This window comes from Phoca vitulina, unplaced genomic scaffold (genome assembly GCF_004348235.1).
Source record: "Phoca vitulina isolate PV1807 unplaced genomic scaffold, GSC_HSeal_1.0 scaffold1, whole genome shotgun sequence".
Classification (NCBI taxonomy): Eukaryota; Metazoa; Chordata; class Mammalia; order Carnivora; family Phocidae; genus Phoca; species Phoca vitulina.
This window is the reverse complement of record NW_022589704.1, coordinates 26,125,387-26,150,243: the sequence shown is the minus strand read 5'-3', so window position 1 is coordinate 26,150,243 and position 24,857 is coordinate 26,125,387. Positions and strand designations below refer to the sequence as shown.

Here is a 24,857-nt window from a genome sequence, read left to right as displayed (position 1 = left end):
TTAAATAAACTTAGTGTGCTAATTATTTAACAATATATACAAATACCAAATCATGTTGTACACTTGAAACTAATACAATGTTATGTCAATTATACTTCTTTTAAAAAAATTTTTTTATTAACATATGATGTATTATTTGTTTCAGGGGTACAGGTCTGTGATTCATCAGTCTTACACAATTCACAGCGCTTACCACACCTTATACCCTCCCCAGTGTCCATCACCCAGCCACCCCATCCCTCCCATCCCCCACCACCCCAGCAACCCTCAGTTTGTTTCCTGAGATTAAGTCTCTTATGGTTTGTCTCCCTCTCTGGTTTCGTCTTGTTTCATTTTTCCCTCCCTTCCCCTATGATCCACTGTCTTGTTTCTCAAATTCCACGTATCAGTGAGATCATATGATACTTGTCTTTCTCTGATTGACTAATTTCACTTAGCATAATACCCTCTAGTTCCATCCACGTCGTTGGCAACTGGCAAGATTTCTTTTTTTTTTTTGATGGCTGCATAATATTCCATTGTATATATATACACCACATCTTCTTTATCCATTCATCTGTCGATGGACATCTGGGCTCTTTCCATAGTTTGGCTATTGTAGACATTGCTACTATAAACATTGAGGTGCACATACCCCTTCGGATCACTACATTTGTATCTTTGGGGTAAATACCCAGTAGTGTAATTGCTGGGTTGTAGGGGCTCTATTTTCAACTTTTTGAGGAACCTCCATACTGTCAATTATATTTCAATAAAAAATTAAAAAAAGACATTTTGTGGAAGACAAACTTGAGACTTGCTAAGGTTAAGTAATTGCCCCATGGTCACATAGCTATTGCTGCTTTAGAAGTAGTCATGGTAGGGTTCACACCTAAGCCTTGACTCTAAAGCACCTGTCCTTTATGGCATGCTTGAATTCTTCCTAAGAACATCTAACTGATGAGGGTGAAAAGTAAGCAGGAGTAAGTCCATGTTTGCTCTTTGGAATTTCTGCTGCTGAAGTATAGTTCAAATGAACCTCATCAGTTGTCATCAAAGGATTACTGTTAAGTACATTTTTATACAAGTTATGGGTGAAGTCTTTAATATATATTTTTTAAGTCTAAAAATATTTTCCCCAAATATGTTTTGCTTTTCACTTTTAAATTCACTTTATTTTATTGTACCACCAGGCATTATTGATTATTGACTACTGCTCTAATAGCGTTATACTTATTGTCACCCTACACGATGAATATTATGAGAGGAGTTGATTTTCTCCTTCACGGGTTGGAGGAAGACAGTAGGAAAGGATAATCTTTGTCTTTTTGAGGATAGAAAGAAAAGCCCAACTTATCTGCTACCGGAATTTCTCTTTGCCACCTATGTGATTACTGACAAAGGAATTTAGTGCTGTTGTTTTTTAAAAGTTCAAGAAGATGAGGAGTATTTCTACTATTTTTTTGAGTAGTTCTGGGCAACCTCAAGATCTATCACTGAAAAGTCTGAGCTTTGTCACTTCTCAGCAAGTCCATCTCTATGTGCCCGGGGCTTACTCATCACACTGTAAAATTGAGATCATTGCCTGAATTACTCTATCATTTTGTTCTTCTTTAGTTTCAGTTATCTTGGTAATTTAGAGGAGCATAACTCTTTAGTCTGGACTCCAGATACTTGCTGTTTAATCTCCTCTTTTCTTTTAGGGTATAGCGTGGTTTGCTAAATAAATCTATAGATTAATTGTCTTCACTGGACTTAGAATTTTAAGGAAGATATTCTTTCTCCATTCTATTAAGTTCTAAGTTATATTTGCCAGTATGGAAAGAGACACGTAAATATAGTTAGAAAAAGATATACTAAGTGTTCTTTTTGATATAATGTTTCTTGAGAAATATTACCATGAAGTCTAAAACATCAATTTTTATTTCCCTGACTTAATAATCATTGTTTATTTTATTCATAGAGGAGAATAAATTAAGTTCCTGTGCGTTAAGTTTCAAATATACTTTGAAGCCCAAAATGTATATTACATTTTTTCAGGAAGGTAACTTGAAGGTAGTTAAAAAAACAAACTTGAATATATTTGCTTATGCAGCGTGGGCTTTCGAAAGTTATTTTTAAAGACTGAGGAATTAAGCACCTGTCGTTTTTGCCAGCTGGTGTAGATGTTAAAAATTACTGTCACTCTTCCGCCCGCTACTCTGTTTTGCATCTGCTACTACTTGAGTTATGGGCATTTCACACATGGTAATTTAATAAGGTTAAGTCCCATGATAGTGTACAAGATGTTATTCCACTGGGAGTTAAAGCAGTTTTATAAGGTCTTGAGGGAAAAACATTAAAGCTAAACCTTGAGACTAAAAAGTACCTTGTAGGCATCACATTTTTCTAACTGAATAATGTTAAAGAAGTGTAGATGATGGGAAATTTAGCTATGTATTCCAAAACAAAAATGAGCCTTTTATGATTGGACTATTTATACCAGTCAACTTCTCTACACAGTGACATTCATTATTTTTTAAAAAACATTTTTTTATCGCCTGATGTGACAACCAAATATAAATATATACTGAAACCTAATGCTGTTCAATATGGTATTCATGAGCCACATTTAGCTACTGAAATCAATTAAAAATTTAATTTCAAGTGCTCAGCAGCTACATGTGGCTAGTTGTTACCAAATAGGACAATGTACATATTTATACATTGCTGTTTTTACTGCAAGTTCTATTGGACAGTGCCGTGTGAAATTTCAAATTCCTGATCTTAGGCAAACATGGCCTTAAGGATCTTAAGGCCATGGTGAATTTTCCTTAAAAGAGGGATTGTGATGTCTCGACATCATCTTGGCTACAAAAGCATAGGTGAAAGTTGAAGCTGTTGGCTACTGGAATCTGAGTGACCTTTGCTAAAGATGGAAGGAGCACATTGACCTGAAGTGCTCAACATCAGGAAGAAGTTTCAGCTTCCAAAAATGGATAGGCAGGCAGGTACTTTTCAGAGATTTTATAATCCTATATATTACGGATATCTTTTTAGAGAGTGGGAGAACTATTTATCACTTTCTCTCTTCTGCATAGTTGACTATTAACTTGCAAATTCTGCCTCTGTTCTAAAGAAAAAGTGATACGTGATAGCATTATGAGATGGCAAAGTAAGTTTACACTCTGAACTTTTCTATCCATTGGTATTACCATTTAGGACATGTGTTAAGAGATTGAACCAAAATTCGGGGATGTGGACATGCAAAGTAGCAGGGATCATAGCAGGAGAGAGAATATTAACGCACAGGATCTTGAGTTCCTGAGTAACAATCTTATCTGCAGAGGTTTTTTTGTTTTTTTGTTTTTTTTTAAACCGCCGAAAGGTCACTTTAAATTTTAACCTTGAGGACATTCACTGAGAAGGAGCGATAGCTTATTAGGCCTTTTTCTTATGAATAGGCCAGATTGTCACTAGAAATGATAGGTCAAGCCACATATATGATGATTTACACAAAACAGAAAATCTGCTTTAACCTTAAATTACCTGGATAGGTTATATGAAGGTGTCTCTGATCCTATCTGAATTTCCTCAGTTCTCTCACTTTTTCAGTAACATGATGATGATGATGATGATTCAGTATGTTATTGCTATGTAGACTGCAGTGACTTATTCTTTAAAATTTTACAATTCATCCATATTCTGTACAGTAACAAATAATTGAAAATTTAAAAATTACTTTCCCTAAGCAAGAAGATAAAAAACACAACGCAACTGGAACATTCCAGACTGACCAAAATTATTTATTGATTTAGTATTTTAAGGATGTTCATTGACCCCTGGTGGAAAATGAAGAGTGGTACTTGAATTTGAGGTTGTCAGTATTTTATCCTTCTCGTCTAGAGCAGGAGACACTTGATTTGTGTGGTATGAATACAATTCAGAGAGGAACGTGAAGTATATAAAAATTCAGGGAGTCCTTCAGTCTAGAACGGTCCATGTTGTTTTGTTGTCTGAATGATGGTAAGCAGGTCTGTACAGTAAGTCATGGGTGTTATTGCAAGAAGTTTCCAGTCAGTCTTCGTAAACAATCCTTGATTGGGAAAGGAAAAGGGAAACTGAGTTAAATGTTGATTGCATCTTTTCAGAAAGAAAGCTGGGGAGGAAATAACGTGAAGTACAAAAGAAGAAAAAGCACAGAATGAACAGCACTTCGAAAGTAAGCCATTTCCTACTTGTAATAATCTAGTTGCAAGTGCTTAACTTTGAACTGTGATAACCTGGTTTTCTAGAGCAGTAATTGTTAAAAACTGTATCAATTAGTCAAAGAACTTAGGCTCATACTTTTATTAGTGTGATGTTCCAGCTAAATTCATTAACTAGTCCCTGGCTTGTTGAATCTCCACTGCGTAATTACAGTACAATCAAAGCTAAGGTTTACAGAGGGCAGCAAACATCTCAGAAATTTTTGCTTCTACACTTATACAAAATGCTCTATTTCCTTTTTTTTTTTTTTAAAGATTTTATTTATTTTTTGAGAGACAGCAAGAGAGAGAGAGAGAGAGTGCACAAGCAGGGGGAGCAGCAGGCTCTTTGCTGAGTATGGAGCCCGATGAGGGGCTCGATCCCAGGACCCTGGGATCATGACCTGAGCTGAAGGCAGACACTTAACAACTGAGCCACCCAGGCGCCCCCCAAAAATGCTCTATTCCCAAGTAACCCATTTCAGGAGTTGAGATGGGTTGAAAAGAGTTGATATTTTCTGGTTAATATAAATAAATCTTAACTAAGAACTAATACTAATTATGTTTACAGCACATAAAGTGAAGCTGTTGAATTTTCTAAAAACACAATATCAAGAAAGCCTTATGTAATAAAAAGCAAAATATTTACCTTGAGAGCTCCATTTAATTGGACATGATATGTTTGACAAAAGCTGTGGGCATAATACAGACAGTTTAAGTTAGAAGACCATCAAGTTTAATGAAAGAGAGATTTAGCAAGTAAGTTCAATCTTAATTTTTCTCAGCGATAATAGGAGCATTTATTGTTTTAAGCTCAGTGCAGTCCACAATTCTTCATCCTGGATTCATGGCTTTTCTCCTGACTTTGTAAATTTCATTTTTTTTGGGAGAAGTGGTACATTCACATGGTTAAAAGTTTTCTTTAGAGTATGAAAGAGCTTATAACAAAAACAGACTGTTCCTCACCACTGTCTCCCATCTACCTAGTTCCTCTTTACAGAAAAGTTGGTGGAGCTATTATACATGTATAAGAAAATACAAATATCTGTTTCTAAAACTCTCTTTCACCCTAATGGTGGCATACTCTACACACTCTTTTGCATTTGCTTTTCTCACTGAATGACCGTAAACAAGAGTATCATTATTTTGGGGGCACTGTAGAGAATTTCATTCTGTAGATATACCAGAATCTCGTTGATACATCCTATATTGGTGGACATTAAGTTGTTCAAATATTTACCAACAACACGGTAATGAATAACCACGTATCACTCATTTCACTTGAGTGCAAGTATATCTAAAAACCACATCCCATGATGTAGATTTGCTAGGATTATTAATACTACCTCACTGTATCGGGGTTTTAATGATTGACATTCCCAACAGGAATGCATGAGATTACCTGTTTTCACACACTCTCCTCAACCCAAAGTGTTGTCAAACTTTTAATCTTTGGCAATCATCTTATTGAAAAATGGTATCTCCATGTAGTGTTAATCTGCATTTCTTTTATTAGTAGTGAAGTTTAGCATATTATATTGATAGATAGTTTTTATTTCTTTCTCTGTGAATTGTTTATGTACTTGTTAATTTTTCTATTGGGTTGTAGTCTTTTTATTAATTTGCAGTAGTTTTTGTTTTAATTAGGAAAATGAGCTTTTGCTGATACTGATTACTTTTTTTATGGTTTGCTATTTGTCTTTTGACTTTGCTTCTGGTGGCTTCTGCCATATGGAGTTAAAAAAAAATTATGTGGTTGCATTTATCAAAACTTGTAATGCCTTCTGGGTTTTTATCAGCGTTAGAAACACCTTCCCACTCTCAAAGTTATAAAATAATTTGTCCATGGCTTTTATGCTTTCAGCTCTTACATTTAAATTTTTGAACCGTTTGAAATTTATTCTGGTATGAGATCCAGATATGACTTTATTTTCTAGATGACTCTTCACTTGTCCAAACAATATTTATTAAATGATTCTTCTTTTATGTAATGGTTTTATGGCAATAACCAAATGTAAAACGTTTATGGGAAAAAAGTAAAGTTTAATCAAGATTGTCAGTGACGATGTGCTTGGCTGACTGCTTTCCTTTTCTTCTGTCCTCTCCTCTCTTCTTCTTTCCCCCTCCCTCCTTTCCTTCCCTCTCTTCTCTCTGCTTTTCTTACTTTTTCCCCAGTCATTAGACTTCATAAGTCTACATTTACATCAAAGCTATCAGCATAGCTTTGTTGAAAAGTGGCCAGGTTAGTCTTTTTGGGAGGATAGATAAGTTTCTCAATTTTACTGGAAATTTTAAAATTTACAGATTATATCATGTAATTTTATTTTGCATCTTTATTTTGTGGGGTGTGTTGTTTTTCAGACCCCCTAGGTGAAGCTGCTGTAAATTGGTAGCAGGACATAGATAGTCAGCCATGAGATGACTTTGATTTAAGCAAAAACACCAGACAAGAAGAAGAACGAAATTTTAGCACCAGCCCTTCCATTTATGATGTGATCTTCATGCAGTAACTAGACCTCTTTGGCCCTCAGCTTCCTCATTTTCATAATTGCTTGCTGTAAAGGATTTTGAGATCTCTCCAACTTTCATATTCTATTACACTTCATTCTGACACAAACCCTGTCTATCTTACAGAGATTTTATAAAGATCTAGAAAGAAAAAAATACACGTGAAAACACATTGTAAGCTGTATCACAATGCATAGGCATGTCAAAGCCCACTGGAATAAAAATCTTAGGTATACAGTCAGACTCTTAGAGTTATTGTATAATTGATTGATAATAATAAAAAAAAAAAACGTGAGTATGTTCAATGAGAGAAGCAAAGACAAAAAAGTCATTTTAAGCTCACGAGGAGTCCATCAACAATGCCATCCGTTAAGAGTTGCTGTGAGCACCAAGCACATGAGATGGTACCTTCATAGTTGATGCAGCCGTTGGAGTCCTCCTGACCCGCCATCAGGGCTTCCACTTCCTCCTCTTTCATTTTTTCACCTGATGAAACAAAAACTCTTTGCTCAGAAAGAAGGCCAGGGGATATTTTCTAAATTCCATCATAAGTGATCAGTTTTGGGTTTCTGGAGACTATGATTAAGCTCTTGGAGGACAGAAATCAAGCCCATCCTATTCCTCTGGTACTTAGTATATTGTCAATGAATTGTTTTTAAGTGAATGAATTAAATACATATTATCCCTGACCATCAAAACTCTATCCTGTAAGAACTACGATGTTTTACTTTACTTATTCATTACTAGTAACTTAAGTTACCATTTCCCCCAAACTCATTGATGCTGAGGCCAGTGGAAATGGTCATTAATTTTTGACTGTTCTTTTTCATCTTTTAGCTTTACCCCCTACCTGTTCTGTTAGAACTTGATCCCCCTAATCATGCTCTTTCCTATATATTCTGTCCTATTAAGTCCATTGAAATAAATTTTCCTTACCCAATGTGGCTAAAACATGGCGGAGTTCAGCACCCATGACTGTGCCATTGCCCTCCTTGTCAAAGACACGCAGACCCTCAACAAAGTCTTCATAAGTGCCCTGGTCCTTGTTGTTGGAAATAGCTTGCATCATGGGCAGAAATTGTTCAAACTCAATTTTCTTGGCATTCATCTCTGGAAGAAATTGCAGTTGAGAGAGTTATTAGCTACCATAAAATGTCATTTCTAAATCACAAATTAAACTTGAGAGTTCATTCCAGAAGATCTAAAATATCTTCATATAGCTTAAATTTCAGTTGGTAAATTGCTGATGACAAAAAATTGGTAATAGATAATAACATGAGCTCTGGAGTCCTCGTGCTTAAGCTTTTATCCCCAATCCACCATTTACAACTATGTGATCATGGGCAACTTTCTTCATCCTTTTGTACCTCAACTTTTTCACCTGTAAAATAGAGATTCCTCGTAGTGTTAGTGTGAGCACTCAATGAGATAATACCTGCAAAACATATTATAATACCTGGGATAAACTGAGTGCTGAATAAGTGTTAGCTACTTTTTATTAGTATGGTCAATTTAATATTTTCTATAAATACCAGAGAAGCAATGCAAAAAATATACTGATACAACAAACCCATTAGCATATAAATACAGTAAAACTTAACTTAAAATATATGCCTCCTTTGTCCTGAGCTTTTGTAGAGCTTTCAGTTTCCTTAAATTTAAATAACTTTAAAAAAGAAGCCTATGAGGAGAGTGTGTATGTCAAATTCCTTGTGATCTCCTGACTTCTTTGCAGTTTAGAGGTCTGGGGATGGTAAGGTTTTCTTCAGTATGGTAAGGTAAATTGCATTCACAACAAAAGTATCAAAGAGACTATCCAGATGGATGTGAATGGATAAAGTTAAGTAACCCTAAAATTAAAATTCCCTTTTACTAGTCTTTCCTCATAGAATAAAAATGGAATAATATTAAAAAGATCAAACTTGAACACTGAATAAATGAATATTTACCTAATAATTCTAAAGAAGATGGATGTTTTGGTAAGTTAGAAAGTGACATCTATAGAATAAGATCTAGCTGTTGTTCTCTCACTTTATCTCATGCTCTCAGCTACCTTTTGCATGATTTACCTGGACATTTTCCTCTAAAGAAAATGAAGTTTGAGAAAAATTCCAGGAGACTGATTTAGAGGTAGGTTTGCTTGAAATCAAATCCACTCCTTCCCACTTTGGTAACAAAGGAGAATAGTCTTTTCAGTTATCAAGAGAAAAATGAGATTATTTGCTTTTTGCTTTCCCCTCTTTCTTTCCCCTCATGGCAAAGATAAACAGCCCAAATATCTACTTGAAAAAATTCCAGTGTTGTCTCATGTCTTTTGTTCAGGGTGGTATTCTCCAATAGACTATTACCCTTTGCCGTGAACCATTGGGATCAGAAAAATTTTTTCTTGTTCCATACTAATAACTGGATTACTGTATCGAGCAAATGACTTCTACGATGGTGCCACTTACATATCTCAGTCTTTTGTCACAGGATTTGCTTGAGGGGTTTATAGGTTTGGGCTTAGATTTTTAAGTCTTCTTGTAGTTCTTTGGAAATAGAAAATACTCTTATTACAGTGACATTCTGTCGATTCTTAATTAGGAGAGCTGAGTTACTTTTAAGATGGTCACAGACTGAGCACTGGGCAAAGTCAGCAGGTATTTTCAACCTCCTGAGAGCATTGAGATTTTATTTCCACAGCTTTTGTCAGTGAGTTGCTACTGAGTTGCTTACAAAGTATATTGTGTTTTAGCCATAGTTAACATTTTTGTCAAAATGTGTTTTTGCCTTTGAAGTTTTGAGAAAAATGTGCAGATTTGGATATTATTTCATTCATTAACCTTTAAATTATGAACCTTAGGTAGGATGATGATGATGACAATGTTAGCTTTAGGTATTATTTCATTAGCATGAAATTTTATCATGCTTACAAATTCTCAAAGGAAGGTTAACTTATTTTATGAGGAAAAAACTGAGATTCTAGACAGCCAAGAGGCACACTTACCATCAGGAGCAAATTAAACTCTATTCTGTGGATCTTATTTCTCAGTAAATTTCTCTTTCTCTTACATACATGCGCGCGTGCTCTCCCTCTCTGTCTCTCTCTCTGTCTCTCTCTCTCATGTGCGTGTGCGAGCTTGCTTCCCAGCTGCTTGGTTACCTTCATTGCTGGGGTTTCCCAGCACCTTCTTGACTTCCGCATTGGTGGGATTTGTGCCCAGAGCTCGAAGAACATCACCGACCTGGCTTAAGGTGATCTTAGATTCACCCGTTCTATCAAACAGGAGGAACGCCTCCTTGAATTCTGCAAGAAGCAAGAAGCATTAGGGTGCTTTTTTTCTCCTTCAGAACTATAAATTACCCCTAACTTCATCAAGGATCCGGTTCACTCTCTCCTCTGTTTTTCAAATTTTGTAACCACTTACAAATCTCCAGTCTACCATCAAGAATCCAGTTCACACTCTCCTCTGTTTCTCAACTTTTGTGACCACTTAAGTTATCCTTGGACGCTCCCTTTTCCTAGCTCAAACTGCCATTGGCAATCCTTTTTGACATTTCTTTTTTGGACTGCTTTAAAACAGCACTTCCAACTTCGAATCATATATTATTATTAATCAGATATGGAAATTGAAGCTCCTTGTCATATTTATTCATATTTCCTTCATCTGCCTGGGAAGCAGGACTGGGTTAAGAAATTCTGAGGTCTTGAGAAATCTTAAGAACTCCTCATAATTAAGATAGTTAATAAAATTTCAAGAAAACAAATTTTCAATCAGAGATGTGTTACATGAGGTTAATCCAGATTTCTCAAATTATTTAGAAAAACCTCCTCTTGAAGCACAAATTTCCTAGACTCTCCCCTTGACTAGTTATCTTCAGGAGCAACTTCATTTTTCAGGAAAAAAAATTAGAAAGGTGAAACAAACCTTTAAGTTCTAGAGTGTCATTTGACCAGTGTATGACTTTAATAGGCTCCTAGTATAATCAGTTTGGAAGGAGAAATACTTGTTTGGATCTATCACTATGATAATCTTTTTAAACTTTACTCTTCTTCAGATGATACATATGACAACATGTTGCTGTATTAGCTTTAGAATTTAAGTATACATTTTTAATTAAAATTTTGTGTAGATAATTGTAAGTTCACAGGTAATTAAAAAAAAAAAATACAGAGAGATCTCTTAAATACTCTGTCTAGTTTCGCCCAGTAGTAACATTTTGCGAAGTTATAGTATACTATCACAACCAGAATGTTCACATTGGTAGACTCCACCAATTTTATTCAGATTTTTCTAGGTCAATTTGTACTTACATGTGTGTACATGTAAGTACATATTTTTAAAGTGTTGTCTATTTTTATCACAATCACTCTATTGCTAACTTTCCCTAAATTTTGTCATTCTCTGTTGGTGGAGCTATTCTGGCCTTTCAGAATTAAGAAGTGTATATCAAAAAAACAGAAAAGGGTAGTACTATGGATTAAGGGGCCAGAAATGACATTTTAACTGAAACTTCTAAACATAATATAATTAAATTTTCTGGGGAACCCAAAAGTACTGATGGCAACTTGTTGGAGTTAATCCTAGCAACACTCAAAAAACCATTTGTGAAGGAACTGGTAGAGCTGAAAGAAGTGTATTTGGGCCATTAGTGACCTCAGATCAAAAGATGCCATCTAGATAGATTACTCAGCAAAGTACCCTATTTTATCATCCGTCCATCCCCTGATCTAAGGTTGCACCAGACATTATATACACAATCAACTATAGATCGTGTCGCCATTGTTTGCTAAAATTTCCCCTTCAGATTGTGTGCAATTTGACTGTAACAGATCATTCCCCTAAACTAAAAAGCATGCTGTAGGCACAGTGGGGTCATTAGTCAAATATTATTTTTTGTCTTTCTAAGGGACATGTGAAACTGAACTATTCTTGTTATTGGCTCCAGGCTTTCATGCAGATTGCTCAGAGGGCTCACTATTACCCTGGTCAGATGCTGATATAGAGATAGGATTTTATGGGCTGTAATAGAATCTCTCTGGCATTAACCCTTTGTTGATTTAAACACCTAGGACAGAAAGATACTGCTCTTCCTATCTCAGATTTTTAAGATTTATTCTCTTGAGTCTAGAATAATGGATTAGCAAACTACTGCCTACAGGCTGGGCACCTCTTTTTGTAAAATAAAGCGGGATTGGAATACAGCCAATAATACATTTATGTATTGTTTATGACTGTTTTTAAACCTCAGCGATGGAGTTGAGTTGTTTTCACAGAGACTGTACTCCCAATAAACCCTAACATATTGACAATTTGGCCCTTTACAAAAAAAAATTGACAGCCCCTGGGCTAGACCAACACTGTTCTAGACCTTTTTATGACAATCAAAATGTTCTATTTTTGGGCTGCCCAAAAAACCACCTGTGGCCCCTGAGTGCTGAAATATGACTAGTGCAACTGAGAAAATAGATTTTTAAATGTATTTATTTTAATTAATTAAAATTTAAGTTTAAATAGCCACATGTGGCCAAGTGGCAACTCTACTGGACAGCAAAGGACGTAGACCTTTAGAATGTGAATAATTTTGGTTTTTTTTCTTCTTCTTTCCTTGCAACCTGTGATACTTTCAAATAGGGCAGCCATGACCAAAACTCTTTAATCAATGAACAAGGAAGGAAACGAAGGAAGTTTTCATTCATTTTTGAGAGCATTGTGTTTCCATTTAAATTTCAAATGCTTCCATTTTTTTTTCCTGGCAAGAGAAAACCAGTCCACCACACCAACATTTCCTGAACCTCTATACCTAAAACCTAGTTCACGTATGTAGTTATAGGTTTAATGGTCAACAGTAAGTCCCTCTGTCCCTGCAGGGGTTTTTAAGTCTTCTGTTGCTTTGTCCCACCAGAGTCTGGTCAAAATGACACTGTAAATGAGATTTTTAAGAGGACTGGGTTGCAGTAGCTGATAATGTAGCAGCATCACTACTCAAAAATGCATTAAGAGTCAAACAAATTAGAGTTACCACTGTTTTCAATAATAAAAACAACCAGTCCTTTGTAGTATAATTTCAAATGCTCTTGAGTTCTGAGCCATCAAATCACCTAACCTCTTGTCATGAGACCATCAGCCATGATGTAGATACATGTGAGTTTCTACTACAGCAAATATGCTTCTTTTTTTCTTAATTGATGTCCAAACATGAATATTTTAGACATTGAAACAGACTGAAAATGTGGAATTTTTTAGGTAGAGAACCGAGTATTTGCATAGGTACTTATTAAACACCTATAATTATAATTATTTCTATATTACATATCATAACATATATACATACTAATTTTTATGACCAATATCCTAATTTATATGCTATCATTCAACAAATTTTTTCTCCCTCTCCCTTCTATAGATGTACTTCTGTATCCGTTTCTTTGAACTTGGGCCACTTTCGCTCCATAAAGCATTCTCCCCTATACTTCTAGAGAACAAACACGTCTTGTGGGGCATGGGATCTCTTGGATCCAAAGGCCCGAAGGAGAAAAAGTGGAAGTGTTAGGGAAACTGCTCAGATTCTCTTGAATCTGAAGAGTTTGAAGTCTTCTGGTTAGTAACTGTTTTTATGAAATTTTTAATTAGTTTAAACTAATACCAGATTTTGATCCTGTTACTAATACTTTGGGTCCTTGAGCAAGTCCTATCAGCTCTTTGAGAGACTGTCTTGTATTTCTAAAGACAGACCAGGAGATGTCTAATGTTCCTTGCAGTTTTATGATAAATTACTCCTCCTTCTTTGTCTCTGAATTTACTTTTATTCTATATCCACTTCACCTGCTTCTCTCAACTCATGCCCATTGAAATTATATAGGTCTGGTAATTGGGCAGTTTCACAATCAATATTATTTTCTAGATTGAACAATTCAGACCTGCCAATCTTTCTTTAGGGATTTGATGAATAGATTAGCCATTCAAAATCTCCAGCCTTTTTTGGGGTAATATATATGGTGTTGGCTACTGTATCAAAATGGTTTTATGTAGAAATCAGTGAATACAAGGACCTATTTTATGGTATCTGTCTTTTGTTTGCTTAAACCTTTGATTACTGATTATAAGCAGGGGGTTCACGTTGAGAAAACTTATACTTAGAGTGATTGAGAGCATTTATATTTAGAGTGGCAACACCAGTGGGGATGATTGGGAAGAGCTAATCTCATCCCGAGGGAGTCGGTTTTCTCACATGCCGCCTTTATGAGTGTGCACATATTAACAACTGTATCTTTTAAACTTACCATCCTGCTGTTCCTTAGAGAACTCGATCTGTTAGAAAGAAATTAACCACAAAGAATATTTTAACCAAACAAAAATATCCTGATTTTTAAGTGTATCCAGGCTCATTCCCTGAGTAATCTTCAAGGTAAGTTCCAAAAGTAAGCCAACTTTTCAGAGTTCAGGCTTAGCTTGGACACTAACAGGTTGAGCCATGCAGAAACATGCCTTAGAGATAAGGGATATTTCAGAAACGAGGCAGTGCTCTGCCTACGTGTGGAGTAGAGAAGCTCCATTCACTTACCAGCAATCTGGTCAGCGCTGAAGGACTGCAGTGGCAGGAGAGAGGGAGAAAGAAAGAAACAACTAGTACTCTTTCAAATGCATTGACAGAAGGATGAGTGCTCGCTGTTCTGAGACTTTTAAGAAGACATGTAGGTGTCATAGAATAAGAAGGTTGCCTTAGGATACTTTCGAATCTAGGAAAAATAAGCTATTGCGAAAGATAGTTAGGGAACATCTCTCTGTATCTTCATCAATGAATCAATGATTTAACAAATGCTAAGTCAAATAACTTCCTGGAATAATATAGTAGCCTGTGATGTATTTAAGATATGTCTAATTCAGATACCCTGCATTCAGAAATACAGATACACTGCATTAAAAAGATCTCCTTAATTCTTTCTTCTATTTAACTAGTAGCTTTTTGCTCAATGTGTCAGAAGTAATTTACTTAATTTTAGTTATCTTCATCAGACTGTTTTTAAAGGTATAATATTTTGCTATACTAGCAGTTTCTGCTCCCCCCCCCCCCCCCCCCCCCCCCCCCCCGGTTAGATAGAATAAATGTGATATAGCAAAAGTTAGTGAAGCATAAAGTACTGCTTTGGGGAGTAAGATGTATTTTTTTCAGTTAACATAATAGCTCGAATTAATCTCTTCTATCCTTACCCCACCTCAACCAAAAGCAAAAGCAGATTCTATAGACTTACACCGAATATGTTCTCCCCTCAATTCTGTTCCTTGTCTGCCTTTCTACTCAAAAAGGTCATATGCATGATTCATATCCTCCTATAAAGGACAAACCGTTTTCTCCTAGGACCCACCATGGCAGAGCCTCTGGGCTGCGGAACAGTGGCAAAGCTGAAGAGTGAGTTGAGGGCCGCTCCAGTCCCTGAGTGGGGCCTCCTTCCCTGAGGCTGCCTTTTATTGCTGGGGAAGCTGTGACCTCACAGCTAGCATCAGGTTTCAGAGACACATGGCCACTCCCTTTGGAGGGTTCTTTAGCTTTCTTAGGGCAAAGGGAAGGAGGGCTCTGTACCCTGAGGGCTATTTTTAGGCAACCAGAACCTAGGAGTGGACAGCCATAATGAGACCGAAGTCTGTCAGTACTTTTATGGTATTTATCCCTGAGACGGTCTCTTGGAGCCTCTTCCTTTAAGAAGCTTCTTACTTGTTCAAGTGCAGAGGAGCTTAGAATTTCCTTCACACTCAGGCTGACCCCTTCTCCTGGTGAATTATGGACTTTGCAAACTTCGAGTCAGCAAGTTTTGATATTTAATGGAATTTTTTGGATGGGACTGGCTTGGGGTTTCAAATGGCAATGACTATAGAAGGAACATCCTCTGGAGCTCTGTCCCTTGTGGTAAAGTTCAGAGGACTGGAAAAGGCCATGCGCATTCTTCGTGTTTCTTAGGGTTCACCCAAGTGACGATGCGATCCCTTCTTGAAACCTCTCATTAAAGACCACTCTTTTGCAAGTTGTGCTCTGAGATGTAGAGAGTGTATCTAAGCCAGGGGTGGTTTGGAGCTCCATTTTCACCATTCTCCTTTAGCTTTCTTACACCAGGGGTGGGTATTTTCCTCCATCCTCAGTCTCCAGAAAGACCCAAAGCAGGGGCTGTTGAATGCCAATTTATACTTTAGGATTTAAAACATGTCTATGGGATTGGCTGGTAATGGGTTTTCATGGCATTTTACCTGAAAATTGGGGGCAACTCCCTTCTCAGAATGGTACTGTGAAAAGTGGTACTAGGAAAGATAAGTCCTAGCATGTCCACTAAAGTTCAGACATGTTTATCGGTGTTCTACATACCTAAAGCAGGTTATAGGTGTAAAGAATGTTGGAGATAAATTTTGATTTGAGTGCTGTCTCAGCAATTGTTTTTAAAGGAATGGTCATGCCAAGCATGAAGTTTCCCCCTGCTAGACAGATGAATACTTTACAGCTTTCCCTCAAGCCATTTAGGAAGAAATCAATATTTAAATGCATATCACTTTTTTTCATATCATTTTTGTCCAAAGTTTACAAGTAGTGAAAAAAATCTCATAGGGTCAAAATGAGGATTAAAAACATAATTTAAAAAATACTACTACCGAGGAAAACATATTTTCATAAATAAACATTTTGAGAGTTTATGAGAAATGGAAGCTAACAGAAAAATTTAAATGCTTTAAATTATTAGGGGGAATGGAAGAGAGGGACAAAGGTGGAAATTTGTCACCTTTGATAATTGTGTAATTTGGAATCTCATGATTTTTTTCCTTCAAGTTTTTATTTAAATTCAAGTTAGTTAACACATATGCTAAAATTGGTTTCAGGTGTAAAATTTAGTGAGTCATCACTTACATGTAACACCCAGTGCTCATCACAAGTACCCTCCTTAACGCCCATCACCCATTTAGCCCATCCCTTGCCTACCTCCCTCCATCAACCCTGGAGTCTCATGATTTTTGATGCCCAAATTAAAGCCATGAGAGCAGACCATGTTTCTTTGTGTTCTTTTTAGTCTTGTAATTATATTTATGTATTGTGTCATTAAATTTGAATTGCCCTATGATTAATATTGAGAACTAGTATATATCTTTAGTAGAATTAATAACTACAAATAAACAAATAAGCCATCAAAATTGCCCTACAGAATGCTCATTTTCTTTTCTTTTCTTTTTTTTTGAGTAGAAAAATGTGTCCTCAAATTCATATAAAATATCAATTTGTATAAAATCTGTGGAGTAAACTGGAAAGTCATTTTAAAAGTTGTATTTATGCTATAAATAAGCTATTCCTAACCACTTGGATATTATGTAAAGGTTTGCTATTATTATTATTATTATTATTATTTTAAGATTTTATTTATTTATTCATGAGAGACAGAGAGAGAGAGAGGGGCAGAGGGAGAAGCAGGCTCCCAAGGAGCGGGGAGCCCGATGCGGGACTCGATCCCAGGACCCTGAGATCATGACCTGAGCCGAAGGCAGACGCTTAACCATCTGAGCCACCCAGGCGCCCAAAGGTTTGCTATTATTAAAATAGAAGTGACAGGCAGTTGTCAAACTATTTCACTCTATTTTTTCTGTATATCTTTACCACAGAGAAGATCAGAGTTTAGATTTTTTGTACCTATTGAAAATCAAAGTAAACATGTAAGCAAGTTACTGCCAACAGTAGAAAAGGCTAGAGTGTAGTCCATCCTAGAGAATAAACTATAGTTTAAAAGTTAAAAGAGGTGAATGCTGTGCTCATAGACTAAATGGGAAATGTTACTTTATCTCTGGTATATTCACAAATGATGAAAAGTTTCTCTTGCATCTCTTTCTTGGTGTTGTAGTGATGAAGTAATCAGCTCTTTGAACAAGGCATGATATAAATACAAAATGTCAGCTGATTTTGGACTCAGTTTGCTGTGTCATCATGTGGTTTGTTTTAAAAATTAGACTTAAGTCTCTTCTATCTGGAATGCTCTCCTCTCATCTCTGTTTCTTAGAAATTAAATATTCAAAGTCCTGATAAAATCTTCTCTTGAAAGGACCTTTTCTTTCTATTTACTTAGCTCCTTTCTTCCAACTGAAAGATGTTTAACCTTCCTGGTTGTAAACTTCTGGAAAACCCAGGCCATTACTGAAAGCCATTTACCTTTGTCCATGATGCAAATTGGACATGGGCCCACCCCAATTTCTTCCTGCCATCTAGAGAGCGGCCTCTGCCTTATTCTTATATTTTATTCCCCATATCTCTATAAAATACCTTGTTTGCCTATATTAGTTCAGCAGATTTGCAATAAATTAAAATCATTAGGACACATGTATAGTAAGTTCCTCCTTCAAACATGAGCTTCTCCTCTAGAATATTATATTCCCTGAGGGAAGAGACTTCATCATCTCCTTCAAAGAGCTTCCATTCTGCAGATGGTTCATATGATCTCCCCCCAGCGCTACACGCCCAGCATCTAGAACTGCCAAGCACATACTAGGCACGCTCATTGCTCATTTTGAATTATTGATATATGTGCCTTTATATTTCCAGAGCCTTTCCTTACATTTTATATAAAGTTTATGATCAGGAATTCTCATTTGCCAACCCTTGATTTGCTTTTTAACAGGGCTTTTCTATCTTAGCCTGATATCTGTATTAGACTGTTAGTCTAATAACTATATTCCACATTTTTGGGACTCATGTGCTCTTTGATATTGGATTTAGGTAAATAGTAGTTGACTGTTACTGGTACTGAAAAGGATTTTTTATTGCAATGTTTACAGATCTCTTCTCACTTCGAGAAGCGTTTTTCTATTAGTAATCATGATGTTTGGTTAACTGATTAAAAACAAGGTAAAGCTTCTGGTATACAGAAGGAATTAATTTATAGGGAAAATATTAAAATGAATTTAATCAAAAGGCTCTGAAATTGCTGTATGTTAAGCTTTAGCATAACAAGAAAAGCTATAATTAAGGAGGATCTGGGAGACCTGTGATGTTGAATACAGGTGAAAATGCCCTAGGAAGGAACACAGACTATAGTCTTTAAACAACTTCATCTTCCCTGCAAGACGGAATGAGACTAATGACTGGTAAGGCTAAGTTAAAGAAGTTAATCTCACCAGAGCCAATATTCAAGCAAGAAAACATTGCTGCACATTCTCTAATTTAATGCCAGACAGAGAGGCCTCTAAAGACCCAGGATGTATGCAAAACCTAAGGAAAATTTAGATGATTAATTTTCACTCTAATCTCAGAGTTACCAGGACTCACCATAAAAGGCCAGCAGAAATACCATTTTGGAAATAAAGAGTTTTGTGCCTCAGAATAACTCACTTCATTTAAAGGAGATAAATATTTTTCATTGCATCTTTTTTTTTTTACCTCAACAAAGGATATACTTAGGCTGGTGACTATAATGTGTTATAAAAAGTAGAAATTAAGTACAACAAGAAATTAAGAATACAATACCAGTCCAGCCTGTCTAATATAAGAGAGAATAGACGGCTGTACTGGATACATTGATCTGAACAGAAGGGGAAATGAGTAATTCTGTGCTCAGAAAGTGTGGACTAGTCAAAACTGAATTTGGTCACGTTAGAGCAAACGCTGAATTATTTAAAATAACACAATTCACACCTATAAGAATTAATGAGAAGCCTAAGTGTATTTTAATAAAAAAATTTTTTTTAAATAGCTTTTTTTTTTAAAGATTTTATTTATTTATTTGAGAGAGGGAGAATGAGAGAGAGCACATGAGAGGGGTTAGGGCCAGAGGGAGAAGCAGGCTCCCTGCCGAGCAGGGAGCACGATGCGGGAGTCGATCCAGGGACTCCAGGTTCATGACCTGAGCCGAAGGCAGTCGCTTAACCAACTGAGCCACCCAGGTGCCCGAATTTTAATAAAAATTTTAAAATGTGACCTAAATCTATACTTTTTCAGATTTTTCATTAGCTTTCTTATGGTTAATAATTGATAGATTTAAGATTTAAGAGTTGTACTTCCTCCACTTTGTACACTTGTTTGTTTGTAATTTATTAGAAATCCAAGTTGTGTTTTTGTTCCTTCCTTCCTCTTTTTATTTTTAAAATAGGAGCTTAGAAAAATTCTTGGTGTATGTGTTTTAAGAAATTAAAAGTATCCGCTTTTTCCTACTTATCTGGAATGAAAGTTCCTCTTGTGACCAGAGGGATATATCAATATTGGCATTACCATTTTAGAGATTTCAGGTCTTTTCATATGGTGGAAAGAGAACTAGACAGGGATTGAGGTATGCAGAATTTTGTTCTGTGATAATAAAGCGTGTGTCTTTTGATTAAATAACTTCTCTTATCTGGGTCATGGCTTCCTCAAATATAGAATATTATACTGTGTGATTTCTAGGGTTACTATGGTTCTGCAATGTTATGAGTTTTCCATGCTTTTGACAGTAGAAACAACCTCAACTTGCTTTTTTAATGGAAAAGGGCATGGTGCTAAAAACTCAAGAAGTAACATTATTTTGAAGTAATCTAGAAAAAGAGAGGTTAAAATATAATTTCATAACACTGAATTCAAGTGAAGCAGATGTTTTAAAAACTAGAGAAAATGTACCATTGGGCACTTACTAGGTGCAAAGACTTCACTTGCCACAGTGAAAGGAGGAATATACAGTTGAATAAGATGTGGTTTTATCTTTAGGGCATATTTTTTCCCTCTGGCTTCAACTCACTATTATCAATTTATGACCAGAAGAGCAAGGACTTATCATCCATATAGTTTAAATTTTTAACTAGTATAATTAAAGCCATGACTACTTGTATATTTCAACTTTTGCCTTCCAAATTCTGATTTGGAGTGAGAAACAAACTGTAGAAGTTGATGTAGAAACAAACTATAGCAGATCTTATTTTCATACAAAAAGTATTTCAGTATGAGGAGAAGCAGAAGAAAGTGTAGGATCAGCAGACTAAATATAATCCTTTCCATAATTTCCATGAGTCAGATGGTGCTTAATGCTGGGTAATTATGGAACGTCTTCTAAAGACAACTTGCCGGGGGTTCATTTGCAACATTAAAATGTCAAGAGTCTAAATTTGGCACTGTCACTTTGTGGTCTCCTTGTCTTGCAAAGATTTCATTATCTTTGCAATTAAAAGGGCTATTCACTATTAATTGGTGAACATATCTATTCCTTTCCAAACTGCATTTTACTTTGCAAAGACATTATGCAGTTACGTATAATTCAAAATATAATTTTAGAGAGTTACAGAATGTCCTTTAGTACTTTCCCACTCCATTCCACCTGTTCTCTTCTTGTACATCATAGATGTTTGAGAGTGGAAACTTGATATTGATACCTAGTGGTAATCTCAAATAATTTTTTATTTGCTCCTGAGGTTATTGTATTCACACTGCAAATGGACTGATATTGAAATTTGTTACATTATAGTTGTATTAAAAATTAATTCATATTATTGAAAGGCCAGGGTAAAAAAAAGACAAATTCTTTTCTTTTCTTTTTTTTTTAAAGTAGGCTATACACCTAGTGTAGAGCCCAATGTAGGACTTGAGCTCAAGACCTTGAGCTCAAGACCTGAACTGAGATCAAGAGTTGGATGCTTGACTGGGCCACCCAGGTGCCTCAAAAATGATAAACTCTTAAAATTACATAAAGAAAACTTAGAGACAACTTATAAATATTTTCACCCATTCCTTCTAATCAGAAATTCATGATATGTGTTCTTTTTCTAGTTCTTTTCCTCAAGCTAGTTAAGGTTAAGATTTAATCATTATACATGTGGTATTATATTTCTACATATCACTCTAAAGGATATATGGCTGATATTTCTTCCCAGTTTCAATCATGCTATCTATCTGTAAACAAAATAGAGATCCCATACCTTTGTTAGAATATTAGCCTGATGGCAAAATTTGGAGGTCAGTTTTGGTATGTGTATATTTAATTAAAAAAACAAAAATTATTTTAAAAAATTTGTCTGTTTCATTACATTTAAGAGCATTTAAAAATACTTCGGTATAGTTTATTTTCTCCAGCTGTATTGAGATATAATTGACATAACAGTGTAAATTTAAGGTGTACAGTGTGATTTGATATGTGATGATTTTGATATTGTGAAATGATCACCACAATAAGGATAGTTGATATATTCATCATGTCACATTTTTTTTAAATTAAAAAAGTATGTATGTGTGTGTGTATGTGGTGAGAACTTTTAAGATCTACTCTCTTAGCAACTTTAAAATATACAATATGGTATTGTTAACTATAGTCATTATGTTGTATATTAGATTCCAGAACCTATTTATCTTTTTTTTTTTTTTTTTTAAAGATTTTATTTATTTATTTGACAGAGAAAGACACAGCGAGAGAGGGAACACAAGCAGGGGGAGTGGGGGAGGGAGAAGCAGGCTTCCCGCGGAGCAGGGAGCCCGATGCGGGGCTCGATCCCAGGACCCTGGGATCATGACCTGGGCCGAAGGCAGACGCTTAACGACTGAGCCACCCAGGCGCCCCCAGAACCTATTTATCTTATAACTGGAAGTTTGTACCCTCTGACCACCTTCACTCATTTTCCCCACCCCTAGCTCCATCCCTGGCAACTACTAATCTACTCTCGTAGCAACCTTTTTAAAAAAATACCCATGTTCCATTTACAACTTTTTATAGGAAGCTAGAGCAAAGTGACTAAGAGTCTTTCTAGGTCTTTCCACCTTCTAGCTGTAAAAGAGAACACTCAACCTTTCAGTGACAGGTGCAGAGATAGGGGAGAGCTGCGGAGAACAGAGTAGTGGACTGCCAAGGTCAAAAGTCTAGGTCAACTTGCTTTGATGTGTGCCTGTCACTCCCTCCACTGGCTACACAGGGTTGTGCAGGGTGATATGAGGTCCACTCTATCTCACACCCTTAAGAATAAAAAAAGGCTTCTTTACACATTAGGGTTTTTTTTTTTTTTTTTTTTAAGAGTGGGAGAGAGAGAGAATCCCAAGCAGGCTTCACTCCCAGCGTGGAGCCTGACATGGGGCTTGATCTCACAACCCTGAGATCATGACCTGAGTTGAAATCAAGAGTCGGACACTTAACCAACTGGGCCACCCAAGTGCCCCTTCTTTATGCATTCTTTTTTTTTAAGATTTATTTATTTATTTGAGAGAGAGAGAAAGAATGCAAGCAAGAGGAGGAGCAGAGAGAGAGGGAGAGAGTCCTCAAGCAGACTCCCTGCTGGGCGGGGAGCCCTTCGCAGAGCTTGATCCCAGGCTCCCGAGATCATAACCTGACCTGAAATCAAGAGTCAGCCACTCAGCCGACTGAGCCACCCAAGCACCCCTTCTTCATGCATTCTTAACAGAACTTACTCTTTATAAACAGGAGGTGGTTTAGGATATGATTACCACAGTTGACTCTGGATTTGGCTGAGAGGTTAAATTCTAGCTCCATCACCCAGTTATTTGATCGTGGACATAGCACTGAACCTTATTAGGCTCAGTTTCTTTTCTTGCAAAATGAGGCTAAAAACAACCTCAATATACTGTTTTGAGGATTAAATAAGATAATAGGGCACAGAGTTAAATCTCAATGCATATTTATTATTATATTACAAAGAACTTTATAATTTTCAAAGCCTTTCATGGGCCATTACTTCATTTGATTTTTCCCAAGAATTCTTCAAAGTGGGACTGGGTTTGTATTAGCCTTATTGGAGCCGAGAAAAAAGAATTTGTAGATTAATACAGACAATCCTGTACCTTGACCAGAACAAGTCAGGTATTGCAAATGTATACAGAATATTTGCCTCCACTGAATACCCATCAGTAAATAGATGTATTTATTGGGAATGCTCTATTTCCACATTACCCATTAAATTGAAAGCTTAAATCTCCCCAACTGTGCAGTAAATTATTGAGATTTCTTATCGGATGAGTTTCTGTCAATGCATTCTGTACCTTTACCACTTTTTGTAATTTTGCCTGCAGTATCTAGTCAGAGATGACCTGATTGATTACAGTGAATATGGTGAGAATTAAAACTTAAGCAGCACATTGGGAAAGACACAATTCAAAGTCTCATCACCTCATAGCAATCCTGGCATATCAACTAAGGCATGCATCATGCAAAACATTTACTTACACATTGAAGATTTTTAAAAATCTAGGCACATAGTCATCTCATTACTTGTTTTCTTTCATCATTTCAACACTTGGCTGAAGTGTTGGGCAGCAGGTGTTAATTCTTATGTTTGCACCTGCAACTATACTTATGGTGGATTTTAAGTCTTACACTTGAGATTCTGTCAGGCAGTGTTCTTTAGCCTGGGCATCATTGTTGGAAGTGTCAGCTCTCTGAAAGCAAAGAGTGCTTAGAACCACCCAGGACAGCAACTTTAATGTTCAAATATCAGCAGTTTTGTGTTTTTGAAAAGGGTACTTATAGAACATTCATGGGCATAGGACATCAGGTAAGCATTCCCTCCATGAATATCAAAGGTTTTGTGTTAGAACAACTGAACAAATGTTCTAAATAACCAACAAACTAGGAAATCAGGTTGGAAAGCACATTACAGAAATTGATAAAACTAATTAACAATATTAAAGATTGTTCAGAGTTTATGGGGAGTTAAATATATGGCTGATAAACATGGTATATTATATGGTGGAACATAGATATTAGCTAGGAATAGTATTGAGGAATTAAATATTACTATTCCTATGCCTGTAGTCCTACACAGAGATAATTATCCTTACACTTTGGCATTACTCAAAGTCTAAAGGACAGCCGGATTTCTTTTTTTTTAAATTTTTTATTGTTATGTTAATCACCATACATTACATCATTAGTTTTTGATGTAGTGTTCCATGATTCATTGTTTGTGCATAACACCCAGTGCTCCATGCAGAACGTGCCCTCTTTAATACCCATCACCAGGCTAACCCATCCTCCCACCCCCCCTCCCCTCTAGAACCCTCAGTTTGTTTTTCAGAGTCCATCGTCTCTCATGGTTCATCTCCCCCTCCGATTCCCCCCCTTCATTCTTGCCCTCCTGCTATCTTCTTCTTCTTCTTCTTTTTTTTTTTTTCTTAACATATATTGCATTATTTGTTTCATAGGTACAGATCTGTGATTCAATAGTCTTGCACAATTCACAGCACTCA

The 24,857-nt window shown here is 36.2% G+C and overlaps 1 protein-coding gene across 2 annotated transcripts in view; it reads right to left on the bottom strand.

Annotated features, from left to right (window-relative positions):
- Nucleotides 1–3,749: 3,749 nt before the first annotated feature.
- The window catches only part of MYL1 (myosin light chain 1), a 24,203-nt gene continuing 3,095 nt past the window's right edge, over nucleotides 3,750–24,857 (bottom strand). The window contains exons 1-7 of one of the 2 annotated variants that reach the window (XM_032413127.1): nucleotides 15,061–15,132; nucleotides 14,259–14,283; nucleotides 9,856–9,999; nucleotides 7,650–7,823; nucleotides 7,122–7,199; nucleotides 4,855–4,897; nucleotides 3,750–4,054 (exon numbers count right to left, since the gene is read on the bottom strand). In XM_032413127.1, coding sequence (XP_032269018.1) covers nucleotides 4,869–4,897; nucleotides 7,122–7,199; nucleotides 7,650–7,823; nucleotides 9,856–9,999; nucleotides 14,259–14,283; nucleotides 15,061–15,063 — 453 coding nt within the window. In that variant the 5' untranslated portion in view covers nucleotides 15,064–15,132 and the 3' untranslated portion in view covers nucleotides 3,750–4,054; nucleotides 4,855–4,868. Of the gene's footprint in view, nucleotides 4,055–4,854; nucleotides 4,898–7,121; nucleotides 7,200–7,649; nucleotides 7,824–9,855; nucleotides 10,000–13,977; nucleotides 14,006–14,258; nucleotides 14,284–15,060; nucleotides 15,133–24,857 lie in introns of those variants that run through there. The other variant, XM_032413044.1, reaches the window with a different exon arrangement.